This window comes from Mesoplodon bidens (genome assembly GCF_964165515.1).
Source record: "Mesoplodon bidens genome assembly, chromosome: 3".
NCBI classification, from domain to species: Eukaryota; Metazoa; Chordata; class Mammalia; order Artiodactyla; family Ziphiidae; genus Mesoplodon; species Mesoplodon bidens.
The window spans coordinates 130,516,260-130,541,248 of record NC_138178.1 but is presented as its reverse complement, the minus strand read 5'-3'; the positions used below and the strand labels follow the sequence as shown (position 1 = coordinate 130,541,248).

General features: G+C 35.3%; 1 protein-coding gene across 2 annotated transcripts in view; it reads left to right on the top strand.

Annotated features, from left to right (window-relative positions):
• The window catches only part of ERO1A (endoplasmic reticulum oxidoreductase 1 alpha), a 44,375-nt gene that overhangs the window by 4,818 nt on the left and 14,568 nt on the right, over nucleotides 1-24,989 (top strand). For both annotated transcript variants that reach the window (XM_081228094.1, XM_081228093.1), the window contains exons 2-8: nucleotides 4,188-4,307; nucleotides 5,127-5,210; nucleotides 7,036-7,074; nucleotides 16,446-16,519; nucleotides 16,614-16,687; nucleotides 20,447-20,567; nucleotides 22,564-22,610. In XM_081228094.1, coding sequence (XP_081084220.1) covers nucleotides 4,188-4,307; nucleotides 5,127-5,210; nucleotides 7,036-7,074; nucleotides 16,446-16,519; nucleotides 16,614-16,687; nucleotides 20,447-20,567; nucleotides 22,564-22,610 — 559 coding nt within the window. The remainder of the gene's footprint in view (nucleotides 1-4,187; nucleotides 4,308-5,126; nucleotides 5,211-7,035; nucleotides 7,075-16,445; nucleotides 16,520-16,613; nucleotides 16,688-20,446; nucleotides 20,568-22,563; nucleotides 22,611-24,989) is intronic.

Below are 24,989 nucleotides of genomic sequence, written 5' to 3'. Positions count from 1 at the left end.
TTTAAAGAAGAAATAGCTCATAGCATTCCATGTTCTTAGAATGGTGCCTACTAGCCAGGATAGAATCTTTTGGTGTTTCTATTCTTTCTTTAACAGTTGTCCCAGTCTGCTCTGTCAGTGAATGAATGTTTTTCATGTTCTTTTTTTTTTTTAATGGTCATAAAACTCAATAAAATTTAGCACAACTGCAGTTCTTTGCCAAATAAAGCACATTTTGAGCACCTTTGAAAGGTATTTCATACAAGTATGAGGAATATATTCTTACAGTGCTTTGGGAAAAAAAATCTATGGTAGGACTGGTAGTTGTTGGGACACAGGAAGACTATTTAGAAAGTGTTTTTTGTTTTGTCTTTCATTGCAAAGTAAAGGATACCTCTATCCAAAAACTAGAGAACAAGCAGGCCAGTGTATTTTCTTTTCCTTTGTCTTTTTTGTGTTTTGGTATTTGGTCCAAACCAATCAGAGTCAATGGTGAAATAATGGAGCTAACATTTGGTTATCTAGTTGTGTGTTGCACTGGAGCTTTAGATGTAAAGTTTTTGGAGAATTTTAACTGCAAACCTGGCCTTGGCTTTGGGGAATAGCAAGATCCCTGTCACTGGAAGCATTTAAGCAGTGGTAGGGTAATAGTAATGATCAACATTTACTGGGCATTTACTCTGGGTCGTTTTATCTTGATATCAACTCTTCGAGATGGGAACTACTGTTACTTCTATTTTTGTACTCAGATAGGAAATTGAGGCCTAGAGAAGTTAAAAAGCAGGGGCAATGTCAACAACTAATAAGTAGCAGAGATGGGATTCAACCCTAGAAGGCCTGACTCCAGAGCCTGCCTGCTATCCACTGTTATACACTACCTCCCCTTGAGGGTGTGTGAGGGAGGGGATTGCTGGGTTGCTCTGAAGATAGCAAGAGAAGGCCTTCAAAGGCTTTCCAGCTCTTAAGAGACCAGGACTTTAAACTAGGTGGTATTGTGTGTTAGGCCTACCTTGGTCCTTATATCTACCACCCTCAACAAGAGCCTTTCCATTGCTTCCTATTAGTTTGGCCCTCCACAAAACCAAAGCTGATTACCACCTGCAGCCTAGAGCAGCGAGCTTCAAATTTTAGCATTCATCAAGCACTTTGTGTGTGTGTTGCAGAGACGGGGAGGGGGGGGTGCATTTTTAAAAGATTTGGATTCCTATGGTAGGGCCAGAGTTCTGTTTCACTTTGGGAGATAGTGTAGTGGTTACCTATGCAGCCATAGCATACTTTGAAGTACAGCACCAAGCCATTCTTCTTATAAATCAGCACCTGTCTTTTGGTCTTAGTTTAGGTAGTAGGACTTTGCTTTGTTTCCAAGGTTCTGCCCTGGGTCCATCAACTGGAGTTCTGCCTTAGACTTTTCCTGAGACTCTATTCTGGTAACATGCCTGGTTCTCTAATTTCTAGAACTGGGCCTGGTATCATACCTGCCAGACTTCCTTCCAGGGATCAGCTTCTGCTGCCTGTTGGCAAGCTTATCTGAACAGTCACGTGGCTTGGATTTCCAAATATCTTCCTGCCTCTCCTTTGCTGGACTCTTTCCATCCAGTGAAACTCCTTTCACCCCCTGCTGTACCTCCTTAGCTGCCCTGTGGCCTGTCATTGTAGTTGGTAATACCTCCTACTCAATTTCTAAGGTAAGGGGCAGAAGTTTTTTAAATCTACCATTGTCCTGCCTTCTCTTCCTCTGTGGCCTCTAGGTTATAAGCCACCTCTGCTCTGGAGGCATCTTGCATTTCTTTCTGATTTGGGGCTTCTTATCATTCCCTTTGTAATTAGGATATAGATCGGTAGAATATTGGACACAAAGGGTTGTTTGCCTTTACTGCTTGCTTTCCTTGCTCTGTGAGTGCATTCCTGCCCCTTGAGTTGGCATGGTCTGGCACTGAGCACCACCATAGGTGACATGGAAGTACATAGTTATAATTAGGCAGTGCAGTGCTGGGCTCCAGTGAATGAGAGTGACAATGGACAGCATTCATTAATTCATTCACCAACCCATTCCACAAATAATTATTGAGCATCTACTGTGTGCTTTCTAGAAATACAGTGCTCAGGACCGGGAATACAAAAATGAACAAACATGAGTTTGCTCTCAAGGGTCTTAACTCTAGTGGGTGGGAGTGAAATAGATACATTGAGTACAGTGAGGTAATTCTTGTGTAGGAGTATGTGGAGTGTCATGGGAACACATAGGAGAGACAGTTAACTGAGCAGGGGGTGAATGGTACCTGAGGGGCAGCTTTCCAAAAGAGGGGAGGATAGATTTTTACCTTAAAAATGAATTCCTCGGGGCAGGGGGAAAGAGAAATGGATTGCCTCAAACCCTTCCTCTTAAGATTTTTGTGTTTTTTTTCTTTTGTGATTTAATATCTCTATCTGGCATGTGTCTCTTTGGCCTTTGCAGCCTTTGTGCCTGTTGTTCTTTGTATAATAATTTGTATCCAAGAGGAGAAACAGTAGCTTATTTTATGCTCTTAGAAGTTTTGCTTTGAAGGCTCAAAAGAAAGAGGTGTGAGAAATCAAATCATCTGGGTTAGAAGCACTTTTGTTTTGTTGGTACCCAAAATTAGGGCTCTAAGATTCTTGTGTACTCAGATAATTTTTACAGGAAACAAGGACACATTTGCATATGAAATGAAAATAGTTATTACAGTGACAAAAAATGTAGATCAGATCTCTAGAAACTGAATTCTTTAGTCCAAAACAAATAAGACTAGGCAAATTGGCTAAACAAACAAACAAACAAAAAACTTAGCTCTTGAATATTGCCGTCATCATCCCAAGTATTCTTATCTCTTAGGTGAAAAATTTCCATTACTGTTTTGTGATGTTCTAAAATTAAAAGATAGTGTAGGATTTTACATGTTCCAAAAGGAAAACACCTAAATTCAGTATTTCAATGAAGTATTCTTAATTTGTTTCCTTACCAACAGATTTTTAAATTATTTTTTATTGTCAATAACTCTCCCTAAAATATAATCCAAAGTGGTTTATAATGTAAATATTCAGACCAAAGTATAAGGATCTCTTTTCTGCAGCATGCTGTCTATTAAAAAAATAAAAATTTTAGTTTAAAAAAATCATAATATATTTTTTACTTGCTTAAAAGCACTGCTTAATTAATTCTGTTAGGTGCTTGCCTAGTCCCAAATAAACATCTCAGAATTTTAGCTTCACAACTGTTAACAATGCCTGATTATAATATGATTTCCCATTGCCTCTAATTATAACATGATTTAATAGTTTGATTTAGTAAATACAGTTAAGACATTGGTTTTAAGCATTTGAAGATCAGGATTGGCTTTGTGGTTAATTTGCTATCTCAGTGTTGCTAAGGATAAGTAATTTCTAAGTACCATTTCAAATCTATAAAAATTGTCATGGCCAATATTTGAGGGTTGTTAGATCCTTATAATGAATTATTGTTTCTCTTATAAATTCAATATCGCTTCTTTTTATACATTCACCAAGCTTGTCTGTGACCTACACATCCTGTGGGAAACTAAAATAAAGGAAAGATAGAGACAACTGAATTATAAGAATATAGAGTCTCAGAAAAACCAAGGATGGGAATGCCACTGGGCTTCAGGAAAGATGGTGGAAGTGGGAGCAGGCAAACCCTAGGGAATCCAGCTAGCATATGTTCTCCATCTCCTATCTCTGCTTCTCTGTGTCTTTAAAAATCTTTCCTCTCTCTGCCAGCTGGCTCACGTGCTCCTCAGTTCATGTGATGGAATATGGTCTGAGTTTACTTGTTCACTGGTTTAGTGACAGAGGGAGACATTGCTCCTTCTTAGCCTCAATTCCTGATTCCTGGAGAGGGGACCATGACTTGTTTTGGCTTAGATGCCCACCCCCGGTCAGTCTTGGGGAGCAGTGTTATAGAGTGGCTGCAGGGGACCAACTCTTTGGGGGTATGTGTGTCATTATGAGCTCAGTACATCCACCTTACAAAAGGTATCCACTGCGTTCCTATAGGTATATAGTAAGAGCAATAGCATCACTAGATTATGGTCATGTCCCATCTCAGAAAACTATGGGGAGGAGGGAAGCTAGGGGTTGGTTGAGTGAAGGGCTCTTTTATCATAACCGTGTAAGGAAAAAACCCTGTTGTGTCTATGGCATTTTGATATAACATTCCATTTTCTTTGTAACAGGTTAGTGGTTACTTGGATGATTGTACCTGTGATGTTGAAACTATTGATAAATTTAATAACTACAGGCTTTTCCCAAGACTTCAAAAACTCCTGGAAAGCAACTACTTTAGATATTACAAGGTATTTAAAACAATTTTTTTTTGGTATAGGAACACTTAACGTTTAAATGGATAATTACATTTTCTTAGGAATCACTAAGCTTCAAAATTGTGCTTATTATTTAAAATTGAGCAAGGCTATATTAGGAAAATGCAGTTCACAAGAATGAACCGTATGGTTCTAAAACGACCCATTGGATACTTTTAATTTCAGTAATTGAGTTTTGAACACTAGAGTTAGAACCTAGTTGGTTAAATTGAAGTCAGAACAGAAACTATTATATCATTATCAAAGTCATGAGTTGTTCATAACATTCTAAAACATCAGATTTACTCCAATTAATTTAAAAAGAGAAATATTTTTGAGAAGAAGCATGACTTTGTTCTGACCTGTATTGTTTTAACAAGTCACTTGTGACATTTTATCTTGAGATATCTATTGAAAGAGTTTAGAAAACCTCATCATTGGAGTATGTAGTTACAATCTGAGTTCACAATTGTCTGTTAGCTGTTACTTTCATTAAAAGACTGTGAGTTGAAAAAGAAAAAAAAAAGAAGACTGTGAGTTGAGCAGTGATAACATGAGCTACTTTGGCTCCCGGTTGCCATCTGTTCAGAGTCTGTTTAGTAGCAGAGTTTGTCTTTTTAACCAAGTCTACCAATTTATTCTTACCAGCTACACACTTATACCACCACTGAAACTTGACAGCTGGTTAGTGGAAGAAATAGAATAATTGTAGCCGTTAACATGACCAGGTTATAGTATCATAATTCCACATCTGTCTGTTATAATCTCAAAATTCTTACTTTTATAACTTTTTTCTAATATTTTATTTTACAGGTAAACCTGAAAAGGCTGTGTCCTTTCTGGAATGACATCAGCCAGTGTGGAAGAAGGGATTGTGCTGTCAAGCTTTGTCAATCGGTAAGAACAGTGTATACGTTTAAGAACTGTCACATGTGTTTTTGAATAATTGCGACTTTTGAAAGGGGCCAATATAACTGAAATAATATTTCAATCCTTAGGTTAAATATAATGTTGTTTAAAATTAACATATTAAAAACCTAAACTTACAAATATAAAACCTATTTTGAATTGTTCTGTCTTCATAATAATAGAATTTAAATTTTGTGGTTAATATAGTCCTTTGATTTATTACTGAGATTAATAGTTCTTTTGGCTTGATATTTGTTTTTCTTCTTATGTCTTACCCAAAGTTATGTTTGTAGTATTAAAAAAAATGAAATTAATTGAGGTACAAATACAATCTCTCCCTTTTTCTGTGGATGTATTAATTTTCTTCCTTGGGGAGGGTCTGCACAAATTACTTAGGGTCTGCACAAATTACTTAGGAATTCTCAGATTGTCTGCCCATAGAGGCTGGACTCTCTGTCAGTCAAAAGGCCAGTTATTTATTCCCTTTACAGTGAATCAGAACAATGTTCTTTCACTTCCATTATTAATTGGCCAATGTGAAAAAGAAAAACAATATCCAGTGTTAGTCTGGGAATAAGAAATGAGCACTCCGGTGGCTAAGTCTTTTTGGAGATCAATTCAGCAAATGTATCCAAACAATAAAAAAAGTACATATCCTTTCACCTAGCAATTCTGCTAAGAATATCACTTACTAAAATAATTAGATAGATGTCCAAAGATGGCCATAAAGCAATACTGAATATTGTAAAGATGTCAGTTCTGCTGAAATCAGTCTATAAATTTGGCATAGTTTATTGTATGAAAAAATTAGAAACCGTCTAAATATCTGGTCATAGGAAAAGACTATACATTGACCTAGTTCAGAGTGTAGAAGAGTACACAATAAAGTGATTGTCTCTGTGTGGGTCCTTCCCTTTGGGCAGGTGTAATCTATTTCAGGAATGTACTGAATATACTTAGCATTAGAATAGGACCCTGCAATTTACAGAGCTGTCCCACATATATCATTATCTCTACTAACAGCATCACTTGAGGATAGGCAGATAGGTCCTGTGTTAAGTGGCCAACACACAACTAAAAACTAGCACCATTTTCCTCTGAAAGCGGAAAGCGCCTTAAAAAATAGTTGATTCCAAGACTGGAACAAGAAATATATAAGATGAACCTGGAGTATCTTGTCATAACAGAAAACAAAAAGTGCTGTTAAAGATTACTGGGGTAATATAAATAAGACACAGGTGCAGATAAAGACAGGTCAGATAAAAAAGACACAGGTCAGCACTTAGTGGGTCTGCTAGTGGCCAAATATGGGACAATTTGAGCATTAAAAGGAATAATGGTGGGCTTCCCTGGTGGCGCAGTGGTTGAGAGTCCGCCTGCCTATGCAGGGGACACGGGTTCGTGCCCCGATCCGGGAAGATCCCACATGCCGCGGAGCGGCTAGGCCTGTGAGCCATGGCCGCTGAGCCTGCGTGTCCAGAGCCTGTGCTCCGCAGTGGGAGAGGCCACAACAGTGAAAGGCCCGCGTACCACAAAAAAAAAAACAAACAAAAAACGAATAATGGCTAAGGTGCTATTTTTACATTTCCGTGCTATAATATAATATGTGTATAATCCATAGCATAACTTGTTGGATTTTTTGTTTACTTTGAAGAAATAACATAAAGACTGCCTAACTATTCTCAGTTAAAAAATAACCTGTTAACTTCAGTAATTTGTTCTGTGAATTTTTCTTATAAATCATAGAGCTTTAAAATATTTTTTCAGAAGATAGAATAAATGTCATCTAAAAGCATTTAAAATTTTTTTTCAGGATGAAGTTCCTGATGGAATTAAATCTGCAAGCTACAAGGTATGTACATATACTTATTAATGCGTCTAGCATTGAGCAAAAACTAAAAAAATTCACTTCCCCTGCCAGCTACTACCCCACTTCTCTGCTCCCCTTTGCAGTGAAACCCCTTGAAAGTTATTTGTACTCAGTGGCTGTAATTCATTTGTTTCTTTTCTTTAACCCTTTATTAAAGAAAGCTTGAAAGGTAAAAGTAGAGGGGAAAAAACAAAATAAAACATGTGTACCCATCACGCAGCTTTAGCAATTACCAATACGTGGTCAATCTTGTTTCATCTGTACCTCCCATTCCATTCTCTCAGTTATTTCAAAGCCAGTCTGAGATAACTCATTTTGTTTACAAATACTTCATATACATCTCTAAGACAAAAAACACTAAAAAAGCCCCACATAACCAAAGTCAGGTTCCAATTTCTCTATGGGTTCTCAATTTCTCTTTCGTATGTGCCTTAATAGCTGATTTGAAACAGGATTCAAACATATTCCACCCATTGCACTTGGTTGATGTCTCTATGTCTCTCTCTCTCTTTTTAAATAAATTTAAAAATTTATAATAGTTTTAGGTTTACAGAAAAATTGTAGAGATAGTACAGTTTTTCCGTATACCCCATACCCAGTTTCCTCTATAATTAACATCTTACATTAGTATGGTGCATTTGTTACAATTAATGAAACAATTTTTATATGTTATCACTAATTAAAGTCCATAGTTCATTCAGATTTCCTTAGTTTTCCACCTAATGTCCTTTTTCTGTTCCAGGATCCCATCCTGGAAACCACATTATATTTAGTTGTCATGTCTCCTTAGGCTCCTCTTGGCTGTGACGATTTCTCAGACTTTCCTTGTTTTCGATAAGGTGTTTCAGAGGAGTACTGGTCAGGTATTTTGTGGAGTGTCCCTCAATTGGGATTTGTCGGATATTTTTCCCATGATTAGACTGGGCTTATGTATTTTTGAAAAGAAGACCACAGAGGTTAAAAAAAAAAAAAGTGCCATTTCATCACATCCTATATCAAGGGTACATACTATCAACATGACTTATCACTGTTAATGTTAACCTTGATCACCTGGCTGAGGTATTTTTTGTCAGCTTTCTCCACTGCAGATTTATTCTTTTTTTGCCCTTTCCATACTGTATTCTTTGGAAGGAAGTTACTAGGCCCCGCCCACATTTTAGGAGTGCTTCATCTCCTTGAGGATATAAATTGTTTGGAATTCTTCAATGTGAGAGATTTGTTATCTTTTCCCTCCATTTCCTTATTTGTTCAGTCATTTCTTTGTCTTGTGGGTATTTATTTTCTATCGTGAATTATAACCTAGTACTCCTTTATTTTGTTGTTCATATCGTTTCAGTTTTCACACTTGGGAGCTGTTTCAGTTGGCTTCTGTGTCCCTTTGACATACCCCCATCACTGTTTTTTTCCCTTTTGTTAGCACTTCTTTATTTTCTGGTTCTACTTGAACATTTCCTGCTCTTAAGTCTCTTTTAATCTAGATTCATTCCCCACCCCACCGCCCTTTTTTCTTTCTTTGCCACTTATGTGTTGAAGGAAATGAATCAATATCCTATAGAATTTCCCACATTATGTATTTAGTGATTGTATCCCTGTCATGTCATTTAACATATCACTCTCTTCATTTTCCATAAACTGGTAGTTAAGTACTATAGCTTATCAGAGTCAGATTCCCCTTTAAAATTACTTATTTTCTGCTTTATCGAGGTACAGTTGACTAATAAAATTGTAAGATGTTTATAGTGTACATTGTGATGATTTGATACATGCATACATTTTGAAAGGATTCCTCTCATTTAGTTAATTAACTCATCCATCATCTCACATATTTATCCTTTTTTTTTTTTGGTGAGATCATTTAAGTTCTACTCTCAGCAAATATAAATGATACAATACAACAACAATGATACATCAACTGTGGTCACCATGTTACACATTAGATCCTCAGACCTTATTCATCTTATAGCAGAAAGTCTGTACCCTTTTACCAACCTCTCCCTGCTTTCCCCACCTCCTTGCCCCTGGCAACCACTTTTCTACTCTCTGTTTCTATGAGTTTGACCTTTTTTTTTGTTTCTACATATGAGTGATACCATGCAGTACTTGTCTTTCTCTGTCTGGCTTATTTCACTTAGCACAGTGCCCTCAAGGCCCATCCATGTTGTAGCAAATGGCAGGATTTCCTTCCTTCTCATGGCCGAATAATATTTCATCATATATATATCTCACATCTTCTTTTTACATTCAACCATTGACAGACAGATTGTTTACATATCTTGACTATTGTGAATAATGCTGCAATGAACATGGGAGTGCAGATATCTCTTTGATATCCTGTTTTCATTCCCTTGGGATATATACTCAGAAATGGGATTGCTCGGGCATCTGGTAGTTCCATTTTTAATTTTTTGAGAAATCTCTATACTGTTTTTCATAGTGGTTGCACCAATTTACATTCCCACCAACAATGCACAATAGTTCCCTTTTCTCTTCATCCCTGCCAATGCTGGTTATCTCGTCTTTTTGGTGATGGCCATTCTAACAGGTGTGAGGTGATGTCTCATGGTTTTGATTTGCATTTCCCTAATGATTAGTGATGCTGAGCACCTTTTCAGGTACCTCATTTGTATGTGTTCTTTGTAAAAATGTCTTTTCAGTTCCTCTGCCCAGTTTTTAATTTAATTGTTTGATTTTTTGCCATTAAGTTGTGTGAGCTCTTTAATATATTTTGGATATTAACCTCTTACCAGATAACTGATCTGCATATTTTTCTCCCATTCTGTAGGCTGCCCTTTCATTTTGTTATTGGTTTCCTTTGCCGAGCGGAAGGTTTTTAGTTTGACATAGTCCCAATTTGTTTATTTTTGCTTTTGTTGCCTTTGCTTTTGGTGTCAAATCCAAAATACCTTTGCTAAGTCCGGTACCAAGGAGCTTACCCTCTGTGTTTTCTTATGGGTTCAGGTCTTAAGTTTAAGCCTTTAATCCATTTTGAGTTGATTTTTGCACATGGGGTAAAAAAGGGGTTAGTTTCATTCTTTTGCATGTGGTGCCCTATAGTTAGATATTAAGGCTTATCAGATTCAGATTAATTTTTTGATATATATTCATTAGAGTTCCTGTGTACTTACAGTTGCATCACATAATGTCTGGTTTCCTCTTTTTTTTCATGATGTTAAGATTGATCTTTTGGGTCATTATACGTCCATTATAATGTTCCCTACTAGCTTTTTACCTGAAGGTTTTAGCAGCCTTGATGATTATTACTTAGTTACGTTATTTCATTAGGGGTTTGAAAATATTGATATTCTAATTTTATCATTTTTCCTACACTAACTATCCATTATTATTGTATAAAGACCTTTTCTTGTCAACTCTTTGGATGCCTTGAAATACAGTTTATATAGAACACATAGAATAAATGCTTCATTCTTTTCCTTTGTTTACCAGTTTTCAGAATAATTATGAGTTGATGCCCCAGCACACTCCAAAGTTGCCCAATAAGGTTTTTATTTTTAAGTATTAATATGAACTTAAGTTTTGACATATTTAATGTATTGAAATCTTCTCTAGTTATTTAGTCATTATTTGTTTCAATGCTTGAGTTCCATCTTTGGCCATAAGAAGCTCCTTCAAGTTAGGAATTGTTGCCTTTTGAGATGATCCTAGTAGTCTTAGTAGATTTTTTGCCTTCCATTATGAAAAGATGTCCTAGGCTTAGTTTGTACCTTTCGTGCTTCAGTCTTGGAATTAACCACTTTTCTAAGAACGCTTAGCTCTTTTAGTGAGAAATGGTGTTTAGTGATCATAACCTAAGCCATTGAGGTGCTAATTCTTACTGGGTTGTCATTGTTTCAAGGCCTTTTTGGTGAACAAATTCAATTTTTGATTACAGTGTTTTAAAATACACCCAGAATCTTACAATCTTTATTGTTTGCTGCTGCTGTATTTCAAGTCATTATCACTTTTTGTCTGGATTATGGCAGTAGCCTCTTAAATGGTCTGCCTACTTCTAACCATGCTCTCTATATTAGTCTGTTCTGAAGACAGCAGCCAGAGTGATTTTTTTTCAATAAATTTATTTATTTATTTATTTATTTATTTTTGGCTGTGTTCGTTCTTCGTTGCCGCCCTTGGGCTCTCTCTAATTGCAGCGAGTGGGGGCTACTCTTGATTGTGGTGCACGGGCTTCTCATTGCGGTGGCTTCTCTTGTTGAGCAGCACGGGCTCTAGGGTGCGTGGGCTTCAGTAGTTGTGGCTCGTGGGCTCTAGAGTGCAGGCTCGGTAGTTGTGGCGCACGGGCTTAGTTGCTCCACAGCATGTGGGATCTTCCCAGACCAGGGCTCCAACCCTTGTCCCCTGCATTGGCAGGCCGATTCTTAACCACTGCGCCACCAGGGAAGCCCCAGAGTGATTTTTTTTTTTAATCAAAGAAATAAGATTGTATCTGTCTGTTTAAAGCGCCCCATCTCCCTTGGAGTAAAATCCAAAGCCCTTATTTAGTAACAAGAGCAAATAAAGTGACCATATGCCAAGGTTTGCCTGGGACAGAACCAGTTTATGCTTGTTGTTCTGGCATCCTGTCTGATTTATTATTTGTCTCGAGTTTTAAATTTTTTAAATAAAATATTAACAATTGCATCAAAATAAGTTAGGATAGATTTGGTTGACCAAATGCTTTGTATTTCTAGCTTCCTCTGTTGTCTTCTTTCTTATATAATATTTCAGATGTATGTACACTAAAGACTTCTTACTTCAACACAAAGATGACCAATAATAACTTGTCCTTCTTCTCCTGACCTTTTCTAGATGTAAGGAAACTAAACCTTTCTTTCAAAGACAACATCCTAGGTGACTACTGATAAAATAATTTCAGTCAGTCACAAATGGCTGGGGACAGCTAACTCCTTACAGTCTTTTTTTTTTTTTTTAACATCTTTATTGGAGAATAACTGCTTTACAATGGTGTGTTAGTTTCTGCTTTATAACAAAGTGAATCAGCTATACATATACATATATCCCCATATCCCCTCCCTCTTGCGTCTCCCTCCCACCCTCCCTATCCCACCCCCCTAGGTGGTCACAAAGCACCGAGCTGATCTCCCTGTGCTATGCAGCTGCTTCCCACCAGCTATCTGTTTTACATTTGGTAGTGTATATCTGTCCATGCCACTCTCTCACTTTGCCCCAGCTTACCCTTCCCCCTCCCTGTGTCCTTACAGTCTTGGCAAGCGGGGGGAGAAGCATTGACCACTACTATGCTGCTGGTCTTTTGGAGTTAGCAGCCATTTGTACTGTGGTATGTATCACACCTGTGATATATCTTAAGCTGCCAAGCTGCCATTTGACTGGTCAGTGAAAAACCTGGGAAATTAGAGGTTAGGCTTATGAGAAATATGTATGGGAAACAGAGGATGAGCAATCCTGCATACAGAGAGTAGTCCTGTATAGTGGCTGTATCCTTTACTGTATAGTGCAAATCAACCACTTATTACTATTTAGTACTTTTAAAATTTTACAATGAATCCTTTTGCCTGAAATAACTGAAAGAGGAAAAAGGAAGTACTTGTTTAATGAAAAATGAAGTACTGAATTTCCATTTCTTAGAACAGTTGATGATGACATATAACTTGCACAAAGGTCATCGTTTACTCTCCATAAGGGCCATGGAAGTATCACTGATCATATGAAAATCCAAACACACAGATCTGCTGATACAGCCTTAGCATCTATTTTGTAAGTTAGTGTTTGTTTTAAGAAAACTGTGTTTAAGACAACAATTTGAGGGCTTCCCTGGTGGCGCAGTGGTTGAGAGTCCGCCTGCTGATGCAGGGGACACGGGTTCGTGCCCCGGTCCGGGAAGATCCCACATGCCGCAGAGCGGCTGGGCCCGTGAGCCATGGCCGCTAAGCCTGCGCGTCCAGAGCCTGTGCTCCGCAACGGGAGAGGCCACAACGGTGAGAGGCCCGCGTACCGCAAAAAAAAAGAACAATTTGACACGTGTAGCTGGAGACAGTGCATTTACATATCATTCTGGGATATGTGATTTTTCATTTAGACTAAATAACTGTTCTAAATTAAATTTTTCTGATATTTTATTATGAAAATTTTCATGCATACAGCAAAGTTGAAGGAATTTTCCTGAGAATACTCTTATACTAATCACCTAGATTCTTCCATTAACGTTTTCATAAACTCACTTTACCACATATCTGTCCATCTGTCGATCCTTCTAGCCATCCATTAAACCATTTTATTTTTTTGATTCATTTCAAATAAATTGTGAGCATCAGTACACATTGCCCTCACTATATGTCATTAACTAGATATATACATAACTGGAAGTATATCATTAAGTAGAGTCCAATATTTGCTTATGCGTATGTTTCATAAAATTAATATACAATGAAGTGCACAAATCTTAAGTGTGCATTTGTTAAATGCATACACCTGTGTAACTTAGGCTTCTGTTTCAGTGTAGAACGTTACTGTTACCCTAGAAAGTTGCTTCATACTCTGTCCCAGTCAATCCATACTCCTTCCCTAGAGGCAACCACTGTTCTGCACTTTTTCCACCTTAGATCTAAACTAATTTTGCTCATTTTTAATTTCGCATTTTCTTATTCTTACACAGAGTGAAGTCATAGCTATTAATGTGTTGGCTCCAGTGCAGAACTTTGCAGTAATTAGATGATGCCATTATCAGCTATTTCCAATAGAAAATCATTTAATTCCAAGAATTGTTTGATTTTTTCATTCAGTTGATGGACTCGAAGTAAAACTTTTGGAAGTGCATTCTGTTGAAGGAAAACACTTGTCACTGAATGTTAGTATAAATGCATTTAAAGTCCAAAATTGAAGACAAAGGGTTTGTTTTGTGGTGATAATACACCTACAGATTTTGATAAAAACAATGTCCTGGTAAAAACAGTGTCCTTACTAAATCAAGAAATCTGTGGAACAGAAATGAATTTTTAATTGGTTGAGGTACATACATAATTCATAACTGCATCCAAACATGCTGTGATATCTTACCACTTAAGATAGAAGTGGTAATTGCCAAAATATGTAGGTTTTTGTTTTTATATATACACTAAGTAATGACTATAAAGTTTTGAAATGAAGGTGATGCTGAAGAAAATATTACTTTAGCATGGCAGTAGGACTTTGCTGTCCATCATCAATCCAATTTTATAAATGTTTGAGCCTTTGAAGAACTGTTTTGTAAAACAACCCAAGAGTCCTTCATTGGTGTTGATTGATTTTTAATAAATGAGCCCTCTAAATGCATTTTCAAAATCAGTAGAAATTTTCATTTTCAAAATCAGTAGAAAATCATTTTCAAAATCAGTAGAAAATCATTATTCAAAGTATGAATTAGTGGAATGCTTAAAGAAAAGAACAAAACAAATTTCAGCTTTTGAATGTTTAGCAAGTTGCACTCATTATAAGAAAGATTGTAAACAAAGACCTTAAATATTTATTCCTATGAAAATGAGGGAGGAATTGTACACATTAAGTGAGGAAAGCTCAAATGGTATACTAGATTAAATTCTGAAATTTTATAATTGTATTTTGGAGACTCTCCCCTTGTGGGAAGAGTCTCCTCTTGATGAACTCTTGCTTTTAGCTGGATAAATTTATATTCTGACCTGAAATGGAATGAAATTAAGAAGGCTTACAATTTCATAGCATCTCTATTTGGCAAAACATTTAAAATAATTTAAAAAATAAAGACAACTTATTTGATGAGTCTTGTCTTAGAATATTTACTGAAGAAATTTACTTTAGAGGCAAAGAATAGAACTGCGAAAATATGTGGGCTAAAACATTTTCATATATTTACCTGTAGAGAGAATATTTTCTCAATTAAAAATTATATCTGCAGGGAAGAGTCATTTGAAGGTATGGATGATTTCAAATTAACCTTAAAATTAACTTTGAAGACGATTGTGGGCAATTTTATGAAACATTGAAAATAATAAGCATATTGGAAAAATTATTTTTCTTCAGGAAAAATGCCAATGACATAGTTTTGAGACAGATGTGACTTACAAAGCTGATTAAATTCTTAAGTAGGAACTAAGAAAAGTTATTTTGTTTAATTTATGTTTTAATATTCAGGTAATTATAATAATAAAGTTAAAAAATTTTTGTTTTAAATATACATAGGTATATTAAAATACATAGGTATATGTTATTTTTTGAACAATTTTGTTTACTTTTTGATAAGTATTTTTGACTTCTTATTTTGAAATAATGCCTAACTTATAGAAAAGTAGCAATATTAATATAAAGGCATTTTGTACACTTTTTATAAACATTCACTAATTTTTAATACTTTGCCTCATTTGTTTTAGCATGCTTTTTGTATATACGTATTCTTATTGTTTTCTGAAACATTTGAGAGTAGGCTGAATACATCATATCCCTTTACGTATTAATACTTAATTATGTATAAAATAATTTCATTTTTGAAAGTAGTTTTTGAATTGAACTGTCTTTAGGTCGACCAATGTAATGAAACAACGTTGTAATTCAGTACATAAGCATTTCAAAAAATTGTATTATTTCAGTTATTTTAGTGTTCCCTTTTATCCTCAAAAGAGTCCTAGACTGGACAGTCATTTGTGTGGTCATCCGAACAATAAGGACATAATAGGCACTCAGTTAATATTTGTTGAGTGATTGAATTTGTGGCCTCCTGCTTCCAATGTTGTCTTTTAGCTGTATGGTGGTGATGACTGGTGTGTTGTGAAATCTCATGATCCACACTCACTTCCCCTGTGCCATATACACAGCTAGCAGAATATATATAGTGACTTAGACATTGAGAAGAAATATGGTTGTTAAAGAATATATTTTAAGCACCTAAAGATATTGGAATACTTTTTATAAGATTTGGTAGATTCCAGGGCATTTTTAGAATCATGGCATTTAGAGCTGAAATGGATCGTAGACACACAAGATCTAGCCCAACCACTTATTTTATGGAAGAGAAAACTGATGCTGACAGTTAGGTCATTAGGAAAGTGGGACATTGCTCCATGACTCCTTGCCAAGTGATTTCTTTAACCTCAAAGATTTTCTTAATGGACATTTTGATAATGAGTTATCAGACTCTAAACTATTCTTTATTTTGTCTACATAATAGTAAATCGTGTTCGCCAACAAGACAAAGGGCAAAGACTTTATTTTTTAGTTTCAGGAGGAATGTGGGGCTAATTTTTTCTTTTTTAAGTTTTGAAGCCAGGGGGATGGTGCTAGGTATAAAAGAACCCCAAATTCCTTTGAAATTCTTTTTTAAAAGTTTTTAAAATGCAATCAGTTGAATTCTATTTATTTCCCTTTTGTTTTAGTATTCTGAAGAAGCCAGTAATATTGAAGAATGTGAGCAAGCCGAACGACTTGGAGCTGTGGATGAATCTCTAAGGTTTGGGTTTTTTTTGCAGTAGTATTTTATGCTTTTTCATGTGAAATGTTAACTTAAGAAAAAGAATACCTCTATTTCTTTTCTTTGTTTAAAGTGAAGAAACACAGAAGGCTGTTCTTCAGTGGACCAAGCATGATGATTCCTCAGACAACTTCTGTGAAGCTGATGGTATAACATTTTTTTATACTATGCATATTAAGATTGTGCCTAAGGAAAAGAAATTCTTTTTAAATAATTTTAAAAATTATTTCTAACAGTTTGGCAGTTCCTCAAAAAGCTAAACACAGAATTACCATATGACTTAACAGTTCAACTCCTCAGCATATACCCCAAAATACTGAAGACAGGGAAGCAGATACTTGTACACCCATGTTCACAGCAGCATTATTCACAACAGCCAAAAGGTAGAAACAACCCAAGTATCCATCAGCAGATGAATGTATGAACAAAGTGTGATATACACGTACAATGGAATACTATTCAGCCATAAAAAGAAATGAAGTTCTGATACATGCTGCAATATGGATAAACATTGAAAACATTAAGATAAATGAAATAGGCCAGACACAAAAGGACAAATATTTTATGATTCCACTTATAATATATACAGAGAGTAGGCAAATTGATAGAGGCAGTAAGTATATTTGAGGTTACCAGGAGTTAGGGGGAGGGGAGAATGGGGTGTTATTGCTTAATGATTACAGAGTTTCTGTTTGAGGTCATAGAAAAGTTTGGAAACAGCAATGATGGTTGCATAACATTGTGAATGTATAAAATTAATGCCATTGAATTGTGCTCTTAAACATGGTTAAAATGGCAAATTGCATGTTATATATATTTTACCACAATAAAGCAATTTAAAAAGAAAACCCAGTTTCTGGAAAATAAAAATTTACCTCCTGAGTTTTGCAGTTCTGTGTACTTAGTAATATATATAATTTTTGTGATATGTACAGGTATTTTGCATAAATAGATAAAAGGTAGAGATTGCAAAAACCTGCTTTTGATATATTGGCCTTGGATTGTTAAATATTTTCCTTAATGATGGTCTGTGTTATTTTTGGAAAAGAGAAAAATGAACCATGAGTTATGTCTGTGACATCTAAAACTAAGCCAGAGCTCTGGTATGATTAAAATCTAGGAGCCCTAGAACCCATTAGAAACATTTGATTTATGGATTTATTTATTTAGATTTATAGATTCTCCTAGTCTTCCTTTTTTTTAGTATCTCCTTTTTTGTAAGTTTGTTAGCCTTTTAATTGGCTAAACAAAATTAAACCAAATTGAGTTTTTGTATCCTTCTTTGGTTCTTTTGGAACAGATTAATGATCTTCTAAAAAATCAGTGAAAAGAACGATATAGATCATTTTAATTATAAGCAAAAGATGAATCTTGCAACACCCCTTTCCCCCCCAAAAAAAGAGGGAAGAAAAAGGGAAAGTAATTATTTTTAATTTGTGGCTTCATTTTGGAAAAAAAAGATACATATGCTTTCCTTAATAAAAACCATGACCATATTTTGGCAGATACATATCTATAACCCTTTATTCCTAATTCTCAAATCTGAAAACTTTGAAAAATGAACATTTTTCTCCTTAAATTTAGTACAGATTCATTCAGTGTGAATATTCATGTTTTTACTGCATGTTTCTATTCATGTTTTTATGTGTTTGATTAAAGGTTGCTGTCCCAGTCCCTGCTAGAATAATATTGAACATATGTTGCATGTACTGTATTACCTTTCTAAAATCTGAAAAGTTCTGATTTCCAAAATACATTTGGCCCCAAGGGTGTTGGGTAAAGAACTGTAGACTTATATCTAGCTTTAGGCCAGTAAAGAAAGGGGAATAAAATGCTCTCCCAACCCTAACTTTGCCATCTTTTCTGCAAGGATTCTTTGGCTTAAACATTGCTATGTGAGATAAAATTCAACTTATAACATGCAGCATAATTTTTTTAGGCCTGCAGTGTTAGAGAAAGAATGGTAATACTTTAACCAAAGTATCCTTTTAAGACTACATGCTTACATTTGTGTCACAAATCAATAAGTCACTCCTTATATGGTGGAGTTCTGTTATCTTGGGTGAATAACTTGTCCATTTATATTTGTTTCTTCTGTTAAAGGAGGGTAAATATTAAAAAAAAAAGGACAGCTTTGTAAGGAATAAATAATGTATGTAAATGGTAGGTAGAGGATACAAGGTATTTTGTAAATCCTAATTAGAAATTTGAGCTTTTGTTACCTGGCAAAATAAGGTTATAGTAACCTTTTTTTTAGTAAAGTTGGGAGAGAGGAAGTATTTGTTGTAAGTAAAATTATGTCAACTAATGTTTATCTCTAACAAAGCAAGATATTAAAAATTTAATCATTCCTTGGTGATTAGTTTTCTGTCTTAAAGTACTAGATGCTGAGTGTTATTTATATATATTTTTTAAGAGTCAGAGTTATTTTTTATGAATTTATTATAGTTTGCTATACGGAGGTAATACCTATAGTATTAATTGAGATGAACAGAGATATCTGCTCCTGAACTAGGTGATTCCATGCAGATTTGTTTTTTTAATTTTTATTTTTACTTCTTCTAGTTATTTTAATTGCTACTTCTGCCTTGGACTCTGTTATTTCTAGGTGCTGTCACTGGGCTGTTTCTAGAAGCAAATTTTCCCCCAATTTGTGACTCTAATGAACTGTGAATTGGGATAAAAATAACCAAGCATAGTTTTATCTTTGTTTTTTAAATGAGAAGTAGGTACTCTAGAGAGCTTGATGGAGTCTCGTGTAAGCATCTTTCTGCTCAGATTTTTGTCATCTACTTTGGTTGCTTTGAGGCCATTTTCACTCACTTCCTCATTCTTTGTTGGTTCATACTGTTAAGCTTTATCGATGAGTCCGGTATTACTGTGTTATTAACTAATTCCCCAAAGCCACTGAGGATCAGGGGCCATATTTTTTTGGTTTTATTTTAAAGTTATATTATACAAATTTATAGAACATATGAGAAACCAATATCCCACCAATTTTGGTATGTTTTCCATATATCTCTGTAATTAACTTTTCTATAATGCTTATCTTTTCATTTTATTAGGCAGCCTTTGTACTTAACAGTTCTGTTGACTGTAAAATGGTCTATTAAGATATATCATAATACCAATGCCGTAGTTAATATTTATTATACTCTTACTGTTGTTCTAAGCACTCTGCACATATAAACTTCTTTATGTCTCACAGTAATGCTATGAGTATTATCTCCATTTTACAAATGAGGGCACCAAGGCATAGAGAATTTACATAACTTGACCACGGTTCCGAAGTGAATAAGTAGCGGGTCCTGGATTCTAACCCAGGCACTCTCGCTCCAGAGACCATGCTCTGCTCTGTTGGACATTTAGGTTGCTTCTGATTTTCCCTTTTATAAATAATGCTGATACAAATATCATCCTGCTTATAACTTTTTGAATATTTAGGATTATACCTGTGGGACAGCTTTGTAGTGCATCCTGATGGTGGTCATGTAAGAAGGAAGTATTTGGTAATAAACTGTATGGTACTAATATATCTTCATTTACCTTAGTTACTGATGAACTGCTTGTGGTTAATGTGATGAGAAATGTATGGTATATTCTTTGCCTGGATAGCTTATAAAAATTGAATTACTATGTCCCTTCAATTCTAAAATTCACATATTCCTATTTTTTTTTACCATTTCTAAAACCAAGATGCTTTTGTAAACAGTGTGTAATTTAATGTGGCTGTGTTTGTTCCTTCTTTTCCCTTCTTCTTAGGATTTCTCCTAAAAAGGTGTTTTTAAATCCTAGATGCATTGTTACATTTGTAGTGCCTTAGAATCGATGGAATACAGTCTGGTCATATTAGCTCTTTAAGGTTACTGAAAAGAAGGAAGATTATTAAAACATTTTATTTTACAGACATACAGTCTCCTGATGCTGAATATGTCGATTTGCTCCTGAATCCTGAGCGCTACACGGGTTACAAGGGACCAGATGCTTGGAAGATATGGAATGTCATCTATGAAGAAAACTGTTTTAAGTACGTGTCATTTTCATTTCGAAATTCCTGAAAGATGTGTTCATTTCTCTTTATAAACAAATAAAATCACAATGATTTAACAGAACAAATCAAATTCACCTTATTAAAGGATGTATTTGGACGTGGAAACGTACTTGTTCATTAATCCAGTTCCCCTCTGGGGAAACATGTGGACATGCGTTTCAACAAATAATTCTTTGTTCTTTAAAAGACTTAGAACAGTGTTAGACTTTTATGGGAATATTGTAGGCATTTCACAAATGTTCCTTAAGTGAATTATAGAATCTAAAATTTTAAATTAATTTTTATTGGAGTGTAGTTGCTTTACAATGTTCTGTTAGTTTCTGCTGTACTAGAATTTCATTTTATAGATGAAGTAAGCTAGAGCCGGAGAGATCATATAGTTAGTGGCAGGGAATAGATTAGGATGTATAATTCCTAATTCTCTTTTTGGTGCTCTATACTCCTCTTTTGTGGCTATAGTTATTTTACCTGCTTTAAAGTTAAATTCTTTTCGGAGAATAATTATAATTAGTAACATTTGAGCACTCACGGTGTGCCAGGTATTGTGCTAAGCATGTTACATACATTTTCTCCTTTAGTCCTTGTAATACCCCTGTGTTGTAGTCATCACTGTTTATAGATGGAGAAACTGAGGGTTGGAAAGGTTAAGTGATTTGTCTAGTGTCAAAGATCTAGTAAGTGGAAGAACCCCCTTTGTACTGTTACCCACTACAATGGAAGCTGTCAATTTGATCATTGAGAGACTGAGACATGCTTCAAGTTTGTCCACTTGTAAGCCTCTAGGCTGTAAACAATGTATGTACTGGTTTTTGGAAGGGATGCGTGTGTTTGTGCACGCCTGTGTGCACACAAGCGTTATGCTATCTCAGAGATGGGGATAGTTCTGGGAAGATTTCTGGAGTTCCCAAAAGTGGCAAAAATACATTTCACTTTTTATGTCAAATATATGCATAAGAGATCAGCAATTTCTTTTTTTGACTTGCAGAATTTCTACAGTTTGGGAAGTGGAGAGTTTTCATTATTTACTCATTTCTGCCATGTATTTCATTTAAATTCTCTTGACTATTATTAGGAATGTTTGGTTTACTGAGTTTATTGACTGACTTTAAAGGTTTTTTTCCTTAATTTTTTTTGATGTGAAGTAAAATAAAGTCCAACTAAAGCATTTTTTAGATTTTGTATAAGTTTTGTGGTTACTTCCTAACTAGTTTATATCATGGTCCCCATAATATTTCTAAACTATAAACAATGTATGAGGCACTAAATTGAGGATGTTAAAATACAACTTACATGTTCTGTTCTCAAAATGTCTCAAGCTGTGCAAATTTGTAAAATAGATAAAAGGACATTAAAACAATCCCTACACTCTACTAAAGATACTAATGAATATTTATTTTGAGATTTAAAAACACTTTAGTGACATACTAACTCTCTCTTTTTTTTCTTGTTAAAAACTACCTATTATTGAAATCATAACAAACTTGATGGCCTCAGGGCAAACTGATGTACTTAAAATTACCAAAGTGGAAAATAATCTACCCACAGTTTTTTCCCTTTTTTATTTTAGTGCTTGTGTTGGATATTTACATTTTTTGCTTGTTTGTCTTTCAAGTAGGAGTGTACTTTGTGACACACACACACATATATGATATATATAAAAACATTAGTAACTCTAGGAGAAGAGCTAGACTGGTATTTTTTTCTTCCTTTGTTTGAAGAAGTGATTAGGAAATGACTTTCTAGCTGCTACAATGGGAAAAGATCAGAAACTATTATCACTAAAACAAATAACCACCCTCCCTTAAAGCAGTTAGAGCAAATAAATATTTTATAAGGTCAATAAAACAATTTTATTTTGGATATAGTCATTAAAAAACTTTTCGAGATAATTTCACTTTTACTTAAATAATTATAACATGATGGGTAACATATTTATATTTTATACTTTATACTTTAATTCTTTTGTTTGTAGGCCACAGACAATTAAAAGACCTTTAAATCCTTTGGCTTCTGGTCACGGTGAGTTATTTATTTGCACTGTTATTTTTCAGCCAGTGAACTTTGGTTAGAAGGAAGGAGAAGGCAAGATAAGGGTTGGCAAGAGCAGCTGAGATCATATATTCTTGTTTTCACCGAAGTTATGTCTCATTCTTGCAGAGTAATTGGTGTTGAAAATACTACACTTCAGTAAGGAGTATTTTTGTAATGAAGTTCATTGTGTTAGACTATCATAGGATTAAGTTTAAGTTATACATTTATTCTTTTACGCATTTTTGCAGAATGTGTGTGTTCAGGCTTTCTACTATTTGTACTCATCTTTGAGTTGAATGAATATCAAAAAACTTCTGCCTCACATCTTTCCTAAAACTTGAAATTGTTGTATATATTGGGAGTCTGATTTCAAATTCACATGACTTTATAGCTCATTAACATTTTTCATTTTCTACTTACACTCAGGGTTTGGCTTAAATGCTGCCTTCCCCGCCCAAATTTCCCTGATCCTCTTAACTGGAAGTAATCTTTCTCTCCTCATAAAGTGATCTTATGTATTGTTTTGTTCCTCTTACAGCTCTTTCCACTTGCTAGCATTATTTTAATATTATTTATATATCTATTGATCTACCCTGGTACTTTGGACATATGGGCCGCATTTATTGATTTAATCCCTTAATACAGAGTCTGGAACATAACAGATGGAATAGTTTGTTAGATAAATGATTAATGAAATTCACCCTCCTCATTTAATGGTCTTGTCTACAGTAGTGAAAATCACTTGTTCCTCCAACAAATGATTATCCACCATTTACTATGTGCTAGGCACTGTGTAGGTGCAGAGGGGATGTAAAATTGAAACTCACGAACCCTGCCCAGTCTATAATACACAGAACAGTTTGTTGAATAAACCATTTCAAGTGTATGATTTCAGGCTTTTTCCTTAGGAAATATATAGCCCTGTTCTCTGAATATGTGCTTACTGATGAAATCTTTGATGTACTTTTAGTAAATGTGGAATGGTTTTCATTTTTTAAATTTATTTGAAAAGCTGCTGATCTCATAGAGTCAATAAACATGAATTTCCTCCTGGAAGGCAGTGAGATTGCAACGTTCCCTAAATGTTGGCAGACTAGTCATTCTTAGAAATGAAAGAGCATCTTTAAACAAGGCTTTTGGATTTATATGGAGTCACATATGGTACTCAGTGGAAACTATTGATTTACTATCAGATGAAATGCAAATTCCCAGGCAAGAGATCATCTTCACTGTGAACTCACATTATGATCTGATAAGTTAATTAACCACCCTCACTTATTTTAAAGATAAATGGGAACAATTTCAATGTTTATCGTTAGGGAACTGGTTAAATGAATTATGGTATATTCATATAGTAGAATATAGCCATTCTAAATGTTGCTGAAGATTTATATTCATTTATATCAGTGGTGATCAATAGCACATTTAGGAGAAGAAGCAGGTATCAAACAGTATGTATAATATATATATATATATATATATATTTTTTTTTTTTTCTGCGGTATGCGGGCCTCTCACTGTTGTGGCCTCTCCCGTTGCGGAGCACAGGCTTTGGACGCGTAGGCTCAGCGGCCATGTCTCACGGGACCAGCCGCTCCGCGGCATGTGGGATCTTCCCAGACCGGGGCACGAACCCGCGTCCCCTGCATCGGCAGGCAGACTCTCAACCACTGCGCCACCAGGGAAGCCCTATAATATATTTTTTATAAAAACATAATTGATATAATATCTAAATATCCTGTACACAAAGAAAAAAGACATTTACCAAAATGTAAATGGTATTTATCTTTGGGCAGAGGGAGTTATGGATGATATTTTTTATTTTATCTTTGTCTTCTTTTTTTTTAACATATATTTGCAATGAGCATATGGTACTTTAATAAACAATGGCATTAAATAAAAGTGGCAAGGGCTTCCCTGGTGGCGCAGTGGTTGAGAGTCCGCCTGCCGATGCAGGGGACATGGGTTCATGCCCCGGTCCGGGAACATCCCACATGCCGCGGAGCGGCTGGGCCCGTGAGCCATGGCCTCTGAGCCTGCGCGTCCGGAGCCTATGCTCCGCAACGAGAGAGGCCACAGCAGTGAGAGGCCCGCATACCACAAAAAAAAAAAAAAAAAAGTGGCAAAATGAAGACAGTTTTTCAATAGTTAATGAGCAGCTGCATACAAACTACTGAATTGTGCATAATTTGAATCTTACAAATAGTCTTTAAAAATATTCCTGAATAAGGTAAAATTTTATAATGTCAGTCCCGAGAGTTTGGAAGCAATAACACTCATCTTTAGCAGAAACTGTGTTATAGCTGTAGAACAAATAAATAAGTGAAAAGACTCCGACAGCCAAATAACTGTGAGTCCTTAAGATAT